Source organism: Elgaria multicarinata, chromosome 1 (assembly GCF_023053635.1).
Source record: "Elgaria multicarinata webbii isolate HBS135686 ecotype San Diego chromosome 1, rElgMul1.1.pri, whole genome shotgun sequence".
NCBI lineage: Eukaryota > Metazoa > Chordata > Lepidosauria > Squamata > Anguidae > Elgaria > Elgaria multicarinata.
The window spans coordinates 136,426,411-136,438,630 of record NC_086171.1 but is presented as its reverse complement, the minus strand read 5'-3'; the positions used below and the strand labels follow the sequence as shown (position 1 = coordinate 136,438,630).

At 39.7% G+C, this 12,220-nt stretch overlaps 1 protein-coding gene across 1 annotated transcript in view; it reads right to left on the bottom strand.

Annotated features, from left to right (window-relative positions):
- LRRIQ3 (leucine rich repeats and IQ motif containing 3) overlaps positions 1-6,788 on the bottom strand; it is a 40,886-nt gene extending 34,098 nt beyond the window's left edge. The window contains exons 1-3 of the mRNA XM_063118024.1: positions 6,502-6,788; positions 4,684-5,007; positions 621-754 (exon numbers count right to left, since the gene is read on the bottom strand). Of these exons, the coding sequence (XP_062974094.1) occupies positions 621-754; positions 4,684-5,007; positions 6,502-6,765 (722 nt within the window). The 5' untranslated portion in view covers positions 6,766-6,788. The remainder of the gene's footprint in view (positions 1-620; positions 755-4,683; positions 5,008-6,501) is intronic.
- Between the last annotated feature and the right edge of the window lie 5,432 nt (positions 6,789-12,220).

Genomic DNA, 12,220 nt, shown 5'->3' with positions numbered 1-12,220 from the left:
ATTTACAAAATACAGAGCAGTTTATACACTGACTGATCCAATCTTAATACCTGAAACTAAGCATGTTAGTCCAAAATGGCTTTGAATAGTTTGTTGTACCAACTGGTTTTCCAGCACAGTCACAAACTCTGACCCTGCACCAGCATGTACACATCATTTTTGTATTGTAGCAAGAATGCTGGTTAGAGTGGCAGCCAATGTTAATTAGTGTAACCTTATGAACATGCTAGATACAATCTGAAACTATTAAGATCAGCAGGAGCTTTTCCACAGGCTATTAATGGGGTGTGAATTGCAGATTATTTTTCCTGCATTACTGAAATAGTACATGACAGCAAAAGTTATCAATAGATGGAGGAATCACCAATTAAGACCTTTAGTTATGAGCCATTCTAGCAAAAACTGCTGAAGTTTCTCAATATACAATATTTTCTAAATAAAACTCTCCCAACGTATGACAATGTCCAAACATTAATTTTAAGAAAGCTTGTAACATGCTTTGCTGCATTACGGACATATTTATATGTGTTTAGTAAGATGTTTGACAAGGCAACTTAAATTAGATACTCTGCTCTGCATGAAAACATCTCCTGATTAAAATGAAGTAAAAATAGACTTACCACAATATTTTTCTAATTAAATATCCTCTTATCCATTTTTGAATAATCAGGACTGGCGAATGATGAGCTAGAACATAATTGATCTTGGAAATTATGCCTCTTATCATTTTCATTTCTTCCCGAAACGTAGTTTCCTGCAATAAATAAGAATGTTCAATAAATGTTAATTGAAATAGATTGTGCCTTAAAATATGTATTTTTCTATGGATATGTTTGGAAGCAGTTACTTTGGGTGAGGCATCAAGGCCAGAGATTGCCCAGTTCGGTTTGGCCAGTAAATAAACTTGGTACATTTTGGTAAGAGGTTGCTGTTACTTGAGCCTCTTAGAGTTCACAAACAATAATAAATCCCCTTACACTCTCCAGCTATCCCATTTAACATGGAAACAAGCATTAACAGTATTTTTCCCTTGTGCTGAGTTATCCACATTGTTCCTGTAACATTCAGCATTTCCATCACAATGTAGGTATCCCTGCATTCACCAGTAGCCATCAGAAAAGTGGACCAATGACAAGGATACTAACATGACACTTGCTGTCAAAGTTAACAGGGCTAAATTATTATTATTATTATTTATTTATATAGCACCATCAATGTACATGGTGCTGTACAGATTACACAGTAAATAGCAATACCCTGCCGCATAGGCTTACAATCTAATAATGATACAACAGGGATGGCAAATTGGCCAGGGATACTATTTGAAGCAGTATCTCAGTTGGTAAATATAATTAATAATTGTGAGGGCCCAGTGTGGCTCATCCCTGACTTTATAATATTCCCCTGAGGTCATGCGAGGATCCATACTTTTATCTCTCATCTTGTTTAACATCAGATATGCAGATGGATCCCAGCTGACCCTTTTTCTCTTCAGACCTCATGTCTATCTGTTCTGGCCTTACTCAAATATATAATGGCTGTCATTATCCCAACCACAAGCTGCAAACTGGACACTGATAAAGAGGGAAAATAACTAGTCAGGCCAGTAGTTCAAGATGTGGTTATTTATTATTATTAAAACATTTGTATCCCACCCTATATCACAAGGATCTCAGGGTGGCATTACTGGACCAAGGCCCTGATACAGAGACCAAACCAAACACTCACAATACTCTGATACTCCCTAAGCCAGCAACTTTTGAGCTGGATTTCCCAAAGGTAAATTTCCCCACTCCACTTGCCAATGCTAGTAATGCATCCAAGAGGAACTAAAGCCAAGATGACAGTGTGATCCAGAGCTGAGGTCTGCCTCTTTAAAACTCAGGAAGAATTTGGAAACTGGACAGGATATTCACAACCATGGAGGGCTCAGATCAACCTAGAAACCTATCAGAATAAGTTGTATGTTTCCCAAGATCTAAAAGAGCCGTCTCCCACCACGGATATCCTCCAGATTATGAGCTGGAGCTGCTCCTTTATGTTTATTGACAACTCTCTGAGCTGGAGGGCGTACTACTAATAGGGTCTGGCTACAAGTGGTCACATAGGATGATACTATTGCTGCATCTGGATCTTAATGCTGACTAAGAGCATGCTTCATCAGAATTCTTTCAGATTTGGATCTATTAAGTCTTTTTCTTATTTTGAAAACCCTTGAGACATACTACTTATGGTTAGCAAAGTGCAATCTCTTGAAAGTGTATTCTGCACAGCAAATATGAAAAGAAAGGATATGCAAATTGGCACCTCCATGAAAGCTCCTCACTCGGAAATTTTCTTCTTCCAGAAGTACAATATCTTTTGTCTGAACAAGCATTTAGCGAATAAAGATAGAAGCAGCTCTTCAAAGAGCATGTGTATTTTCAGACTATATCAGAGTTCAGATATCCTTTAAAATTACTGTTGCCTCTTCTTGGAACTTAAGGAACATGTTAGTTTAAAATGTCTAAATATGTAATTGTTGCTTTATTAGCAGAGGTTGTCAGAAATATACCCCCAATTTTACCAGAAGCACACTTCAAAAAAGAATAAAACTTTGTACACCATATTTATTGAAAATGAACTGAGGAATTATTCCTAACCAGCAGCTAAGGTTAGTCAGTATTCATCTTCTCATAGAAAATACATATATAAACTCTGCAAAACTATCCCAACTATAGTAGAAAGGTTAATCATTTCAAATTTAGCAGTCACTTAGTTTTCTGAACAAGAGATCATAGTGTAATAGCCTAGAGCTATTATTAACTCATGAAGAATAAAAAACAGTAACATTTTTTCAATAAAGTATCTTATGAGTACTTAAAACTATTGTTTACAACAACAAAAGGAAAATGAGTGTACTTTTTAAAATGTTATTTATAATTAAAGTAAGAATTCAGTCTTTTTGCAAAGCTAAAATACATTTATCTATTTCAGGTTACTGAGGTGGGGCAAAGGTACCACTCCATTTGTAGGGAGGAGATCTGGCAGGTCCATCCAGTCACAGAATTCCTTCAGATGGTAGGCTCTGAAACTTCCACATTCCTTCATCTGTGGAAAAGTCTCTCTCTCTCTCTCTCTCTCTCACACACACATACACATACACACACACACACACACACACACACACACACCAGCTTGAAACTGGCACAACTAACATCCCCCCATTCCCCATCCTGGCCAGAGCAAGATAGCAGGGCATTGATAATGGTGGAGGATGTCACTTCCCACCTCCCCCAACTCCTTAGGATTGCACTGTAGGGCCAGAATCCTGCACAGACTTACCAGGGTAAACATCCTGTTGAATTCCATCGGGCTTACTGAGTAGACATTATAGGTTTACAGTGCAACTCTTTCTTTTTTATAACAGAGTCTAAGGCAGCCTTTTCCAACCTGGGTACCTCCAGATGTTTTTTGACTACATTTCCCAGCAAACCCAGCCAGTATGGCTAATGGCCATGGATGATGGGATTTGAATACCCAAACATCCGGAGACTGCTCTAATGGCTCATTTAAACTTTACCTTTTATCCTCAGGCATAAATATCCAGATCTAAATGAGCCTTAAGAGCACTGTGGACTATCTACCATGTTCTAAAGCAGTGTTCTTCACTGCAAGATCGAAGGAAAACTAGTGGCCCTCAGTTACCTCACGTGCAGCTCTCCATCTCTCACTCCCTCTGTGTGTGCAGTAGCTGCTCACCCTCAGCAGGAGCTCTCTAGCTCTACTTTGCTTCAGTGGTGGGCTAGCTTCTGTGATCTGGGCTTACAGACAAAGCATTGGGAATGACGCATCAGACCTGCCACTCTTCAGCTTTAAGGTGCTGGGTGGGTGAGGGAAGAAGAGGAGAATGCAGGAACAATAAGCCAATTAGCTGTGGTTGGGAGGAACCCAAGAGGCAAAGAGCAATGTGATTGGCTAGCTGCAGTGGTGCACTGCATGGCCGGTGAAGGAGAAACTGCATTCCCAGGCGAGAGAGCAAGCAACGTGGAATTGCTCTGCTCTGGAGCACTTCCCCAAGCCCATAAAAGGCTCCTAAGTGGTCTTGGTCAATGGCAGTTCCTGGAGCCCAAGTGGCTCCTTCTTAGAAAACAGTGAAGATCACTTGTCTAGATACAAATCTCACAATTCAAAGAGCATTACTCTAAGCATGTTTCATTTGTATTCAAAATGGCTCCAATGGAGAAGGCAATATTTGTTCTATTCAGAACATTTCATTGCATCAAAGAAAGAACTATAATTATGTAGTTAAATGCATGCATGAATTCTTATCTCACCATCTCCAAAACTATCAGTTCCTCCATCATTCATTCATTAAAAAGATTTTTTAAAAAACTCTATTGAAAATATCTGTCGATTTAGGGGATATCTGATGAGCAATAATTGCACTTACAAGCCATATAAAGTCCTATACTTGCCAGAATTAATGAATACTTGCACAGAGGATTACTGCTTTCTTCTAAGGAAACATTAACATTTCACAAATTGTATACCCAAGTCTCTCTCTCAAGAGAGATAACAGATACAGGTACTCTGAATGTGAAAATGTACTGAAAGGCTCAGTACTATGGCACACAACATAACCAAAGCTTAATATTTCCATGAAGGCATGCCTAATAAAACCAGGCTATTGAATTTGCTTACCTTTCCAGAAAGAGGGGGGAAATCAACAAAAAAGCTAAGAGTAAATGGTTTATATTTTTCAGGAAGCCTCCAGTCCTCCATTATTTCCTCATCAGAAATGACATAGTAGTCCAATGCCTTCAGTGAAAAAATACTGTTAACAACAATATGTCTATAAGCTATTTTCAGGCACAGTGGAGTATTGAACAAGGTAAGTGCAATCAGATTAGGGCAGAAAGATAATGAATGCACATTTTCCAGTGTTGAAATTCCATTATCATGAAGATACAGTAGGCTTAAGTCCGCCATGCTGCCCCAAAAAATTGGGCCTGGAAGCTCTTCTAGCTGAAATAGTATGGAAACACATGGGAGGGGAATTTATTTAATATATTATTTTAATATAGTATTTAAAATACAGTGTAAGTACTCCTTTACACAATACAACATTAAATCCAGCCCATAATTATAATTCAGTTCTAACTAAAGTTGCCTCCTCAAACCAAGAAAGGGGACAAACACTGACCAATATGCTCTTGTGCATTTTATTTATATACATGTATCCAATATAAAATACTTCAATGAATAACATTTAGGGTGAGCATGTGTGAATAAAATGGGAAATTCAACAAAATAGCTCAATATAAAGCCTGAACAATATAAAGCTTAACAATCCTGTGTAAGACTGCATGGCTTAAGTCAGAAGAGAATCCCAAAGGCAATATAGGAAACTTGCAAATATACACCAGCTGCAACGTGTACACTATGAGCTTCTGTGAACACAGATTTTTGGGAACAGCCTGAGCTATTGAAAAAGCTACTCCTAAAAGTAGTATTTCATGAAGTGAAAAGAGCTGGAAAGAAGGGAAGACCTTGTTCTCATTTACAGACTTCATTTATTACAAATTACCAAACAATGGGTGAAAATTAGAGCTATGGAACTTAGAAGTGCCTGGAATGATACAGCACAATCTAATTTATTTGTAAGGTGTTGCCTAATACATCTGAAGTATTATTAATGTAATCATTCTTCTAAATGTCATTGTAATACATCTAAACTCACTTCAAGGGCCTATATATGCCACTGTGAACTGTGTATATTTTAAGTTGTGGAATTTGTTTTTATACTACATTTTTCTTCACAAGCCAAACAGTGTTATCACAAAGAAAAAGGAATATCAAAGACAGAAATTATCAGAGAAAACTTCTGTTCCATTTTTGCTCTACAGTACATATCAAACACTACACCCCAAGTCAAGAGCTCCATGTGCACTCTGATGCATGACTGGGATCCCCTATTCACTTCAGTTGTGGGGACAGGGCAGCACAGCATCCTTTTGAGTCAGCAAACATGAGAATCCCAATTGTATGTTTAAAACATAAAAAGTAGCATTCCAGTTTATACAGAAACATGCTGGGGGAAAATAATGGAAAACATATAACAAGTCAAGACACAAGGAAGTTACATAAGTGAAAGCGGCCATGAAAAAGATGCCTCTAGAGGGGGGCAAGAGCCTAAATAAGAACATTTCAAGATATGTCTTAGAGGCAGAGGGGGGGAAATTCCAGCTAGTTTGATTCTTATGTAAACCTAGAAATAAAAATTTAACAATACTGAAAAGACTGCCTTTTTATTACAATAATGGCCATAAGATGCCAAGTTACCCTTTTTTAACAGTAACATACACAATTATTAGTATCAAAAATATTAAATTATGAAAGAACATCCCATAAAAATAATATAGCTTGAATCAACTATCTTACAGGCACAAATGCATAAATCTGTTTATTTCACCGAATTAAACTTTTTAATGGTTATCTTTTAAAGACCCTGTTGCTCACCTGATTGTTATGGAGATCCAGTTTAATTAAGTTAGTGCAACATTCAAGTGCATCAATATTTGTAATGAAATTACCAGACAAATCACATATTTTAAGTGAAACACAGTACTGCATGTTCTGTATATCGTTTAAATACTGTGCATGCAGCCTAACCATAATGAGGTCTTGCTGCTTCTTTGCATCATTTAGATCAGCAGTTTGTCCATATTCAAGGAGCAATTTTTCAGAAGCTGAGACAAGGTATTCTGTAAATTCCTCCTCCATGGTTATCTCTTTTACAGTTTATCCACGAGAGATCTAAGGGGCAAAAAGGATTACACAGTAGGTTACATTTACTCAACTTTCATAAGAAAAACTTCAAATACCCTAAGTAAATATCCAACTGCTTGTTACAACACCCCCTGCTCTATAAAAAGACTAGTCACAACAGGGAAGACTAAAAGGAAGGGGGAATCTAACAGAGCATTTGAAAACATGTAAGCAAGTAAAAAAAAAAACCCAATAAAAAAACCCTAGCATTTTTGCATGCTATCAGGAGAACAGGGAACATGAAGGTAGATACTATTGCTACCACAAACTGAAAATATAAAGCAACAGATATAGCATAACGTAGAATTTGGAATGTACACATGCAAATACACTGAACTGTATTTGAATGATTGATTTAAGTACAAATAAGCTACCCAAGGTAACAAACAAATACAAGCATAAAAATACAACAATACGTTATCATCAATCTTTAACATTAAAAATACAAAAAAAACAGCAATATAGTAAAATATATCCCAAACAGTATAAAAACCATTTCCAGTGCCACAGCAATAAATTATAAATAAAACAGCAGCATGATATATAAGAAAAAATATCAATTAAAAGCCAAGTGAAACAGGTGGTGTTCCAAAGCTCTTTTAAATACTGGGGGGGGGGGGGCAGCCACACATCCCTTGAGAGGACAAACGCGCACGCGCGCACACACACACACACACACACACACACACACACACACACACGAGAAAGCCCTATCCCTGGTGCCTCCCAATGAATAGAGCCTCTGACACTGATCTTAAAGCACAAGTTGGTTCACAGGCAACCTTGAAATAATCTGGCTCCTGGTTGTTTAGGGCTTTAAAGTCAAAACCAGCACTTTGAATTGGGGCCAGAAATGCACTGATATCCAGTGCATCTGTACAGAATTGGTGCAATAAATTCTGGCCATCTGGTCCCAACAAGAAGGCAAGTGGCTACTTCCTGCACCAATGGAAGTTTCCAGGTCATCTTCAAAGGCAGCCCCATTTAGAACATATAACACTATTCTAGTCTAGATACAACTAGTATATGCTAGTGCGTGCATGACTGATGCAAGATCTGCTTTCTACCAGGGTCGCAACTTGCATATCAGCCTATGTTGATAAAAGGCTATTACACCATCTGCAATTCCATAGTAAGTGCCAAGTCCACAAGAACCCCCAAACTGCAAACATGATCCTTCAAGGGGAGTCAACAACATCTAGGACCATTTACACCCATCTACCTAGATCAGAGATGTAATTACCCATAGAACCTCCATCTTGTCTGGATTAAGCTTCAGCTTGTTTGCCCTAATCCATCCCCAAACTGTTTGCAGACATCAGTTCAACAGCTTCCCAAGAATTTGTAGGGGGAACCAAAGGTAGAGCTGCATATCATCAGCAGGTCAGTCATCCAGATGACTTCTGCTAGCAGTTTCACACACAGATGATCAAAAGCATGAGGGACAAGATGGAACCCTGCAGCTCTGTATGCCAAAGCCAAAGGACAGAACAGTAGTGCCCCATCACCAGTTTCTGAAACCACCCCTCCAAGAAATGCTGGAGCCATCATAATTCTTAGCCTCAACTTAGACAAATACTCAGAAAGATACCACATTTGATGATAAATTGTTGAGAGATCCAAGGTAACTAATCTGGCTGCACTCCCCCATCCATTCCCCATTTCTATCCAAAAACTGGGTGGAAGTTGGACTGGAATGGATGCAAAGTTATATCCAAAACTATCCGGATTCTAGGATGAAGTATCTTCTGGAAAAGTGTAAGAAGACAAGAATTAGCAGTTGAGGAGAAGCAGTTCCACTCATGGGACGCTATTACTGGAAGCAGCTATAGGCAATATTCCCCAATTCCCCTGCAACCCCTGAAAATCTTTTCCGGATGTTGGGGGATCCTCTGGAATGGGGGGGGGGGACTCCAGGGGTAGAGTGAAATTGGTGAAAATTGCCCCCCTTCTGCCAATACAATTCCCTGCCAGATTGAACTCTTCCATTTTTGGATTCAAGCCAATGTACCTACAGAATAAAAGCATCATGAATTAGTTGTAACTTTTAAGTGGCCATCTATTTAAATTTAATAACAAAAATGCTGTTGTTAAGCATATTTTCCTATTTATCTATCCTGCTGTGTGGTGTGCTTTGAAGCAAACATGAATAATGGGTAAAACTGCAAATTAAGAAAAGTGATGAATACTCTGATGAGCAACAGAAAGCAAGGCATCCAATATTCTAAGAAATAAGGGGGAAATCTTCAATTTAACAATGGCCCATATTATAACTGAACTGCATAAACAAACAGTACTGAACTAAAGTTACCAATTGTTTATTAGAAAGGTGGGCTACAAATCAAATAAATAAATAAATTGTAACCCTAATCAACCCTGCACCACCAAAATCTCATTCAAGTCACTGGAGGGCTGTCAGAAAAGTAATTTGACTTCTTGAGCCTTAACTCAGCAAGAGACAAATTAAATGAGGCTATATTTTAAATTAATTTTTATAGACCTACCTCATGTCACTATGCTTTGTCACATTTTAAAGTGATGTCAAATTAATATTTACTGGATTAGTGAAGAAATTTTGGATATATATTACTACTATTTTTAAAGTAAGGAGACCATCAGCACCTACAATTCTAGCCTTTACTTTAAGGGATGGATAAACAAGTCTTTCTGTTATGACCAAGACTGGAGTTTCATGACGTTTTCATGGGATCCTTCGTAGAGGCTTCTGCCTTACTTTTAAGACTTCCTTTATTGCAGGATTTGTGTAGCCCATATCAGAGGGCATCACAGCTTCATTTTCTTTCATTTGCACTTTGTACTCTTATAATCCCCGGAAGACTAAATTTGATCTGACTTCAAATTAAAAAGAAAGAAAGGGAGCAAAAATATCTGACAACAGCCATAACATATAGAAAAAAGATATATTTATATATCAAAAGTTATCCTCAAAGATATTAAGATTGCACACCTAGCAGATATTACACTCTGGATCCAACAACAAACCTCTAAGAAAACGCAAGTTACATCAGCTGAAATTAACCAATATACTTGCTTTGCAATCCTAGTACTAAGCATGATTATAAATACATGAAAATATATAAGCCAGTTTAGGGAAATGAACAAACCAGACAGAATGTGGCTTGTAGTTCTTCTGTTCTTTGGCTCTTCATGGAAGAAAAAGAGATCCCTGATTTTCCGGACAGAGATTAAACCAAAGGTTCACTGATAAATCTCTAAAGGAACAACTGTTGTCCAGTGGCAATTAAGTCATTACCACAGCTAACCAATACCACGTATATTTTTTGGACTTAGGAAAATACCTCAGTGGGAAGAAATTATTTTGGCTGGCAGGGTCAAAAACAGGAATATCAATCACATTCAAAAGACAAACAGAGGAAAGAGTGCCTTCCAGGCACTCACACTTTAGTAAGTACTGCAACTGACAGTCCATCACCACTTCGGTTTATTAGTAGCACTGGAAATGACTATGGGCATGTCTAAATCATAGGGTGTAGAGGGAAGGAGTGGGGAGGATCGTGGACTTATCTGCTTCTGCGATCCATCCCCAGCAGCCACCATTTTCTTTTCTTTCAGCACAAGGAGGAGTGCAATTGCACTCCTCCAGAGAAGTTTTTTTAAAACAAACCATAACCCGATCCCCACCCCCAATGGGCACAATCTGCTCCCGCACAGCTCCATACCCATTTTAAGAGCCCCACTACTTGTGGAAAGGAAGGGACGACCCTGGAACAGTGGCCACATGGCCTGTGCTCTTCAGGATGGTCTCAGGACCGCAGAAAAATCAGGGTTTCCACAGTCCCAGATATTCCAGGGAAAGTCCCTGGTCATCCCAGGTTGCCCCCGGGATCCCCTGTGCATTATTTGGATGCACAGGGTTGATCCAGGGACGACCCTGGGATATAGGGTTGGTGTAGACATAACCCAAGGTGACATTCTGGGTTTAAACCACATTTTCCTTAAAAAAACAAAAACAAAAAAAATTGGAAATTCTATTGTTAAAACCTGCAATTGCTGTGCAGTTAAAATGTGAGCTGTGGGGAGAGAATCATGTAGGGCTCCTTGGAGGAAAGAGAGCACATACATTTAAAATATATATATAGATGGGACATTTACATGTACACTCATTGGCTCTTCCCGTGTGTAACTATCTATTCAGTAGAATGAGAATATCCCATATCCCTTTAGCTATTGCATATTTGTTCAAGCTACACTTCATGAATCTAACACTGAGGGTCAAACTACACGTTAAGTTAAACATGCTTTTAAAAAAGCATGCTAACTTGCTCAACTTACCCAGGCAACAGGATAGGAGGGATTGGGCCATGGTGCCATGGTACCTAGAGAGAAATCACAACCATATGGTTCTGGTCAATCACTTTTCTCTCTGAGCACATAAGGCAGAGGAATGGTCTAGCAAGATTATCCATCTCGTTCTCTCATCCACACCCTTCCTCTGGGTGCTGCAGTGATCCTGCTCAGTAAAACACCAAACAAGAGGTAGCAGTTCCTCACTTCTTTCTCTTGGTAGCAAATATTGGACAAGTGAGAGTTGCCACTGCCTCTAATCACTCACTTGCCCTCTCTATCTGGCAGGCTCTACCTGCTTTGTTTGAGCGTTGAAGTGGGATGCATAAGGCTCATTTCTGCCGGCTCATTCAACCTCTCCCAGAAGTGGTGCAGTGGGTGGGATTAGGCTCATTGGGCCCAATCCCTACTATCAAGGACTGGGAGTCCAGAGATCCGGGTTCTAGCTCCCACTCAGCCATGGAAACCCACTGGGTGACTTTGGGCCAGACACAGACTCTCACCCAACCCACCTCACAGGGTTGTTGTTGTGAGGATAAAATGGAGAGGAGGAGGATTATATACACCACCTTGGGTTCCTTGGAGGAAAAAAGGTGGGATATAAATGCAATAAATAAATAAAATAAATCTGGCCACGCAGGGGGAGAAGGCAGGTAAGATAATGGGTTGGCTGCTCATTCCATGACCAACCGTCTATGCTGTTCTTGCTAGGAAAGAGCGAGTGACACTGAGCTGCTGGCGGAGTAAGCAAGAGAGAACCATCCGTCCCCCTGTCCAACCGCAAATGCTGCAGCTGGTGGTGGCAGAGTGAGGGGGGGCTTCCTGGGTGCACCCCCTCCCCGCTCTTTCCTAGCTTCTCGCGGGAGAGGGAAGAGAAGAGGCTCCCGTTAGCTTTCCACACCAGCTGTTTCTCCTTCCAGTTAAAAGTCGCCATGACAGCTCACAGCTGCCTCCCAACAGCCCTTCGGGCGGCTGATCCCTAGACTCTTCGCCCTCTCCCGGGGGCTCGTCACTCACCGACTCCCTCCCACCCACGGCTCCCGCGACTGCATTTAAGAAGCCTCCAGGCAAGCCAGCGCTCGAG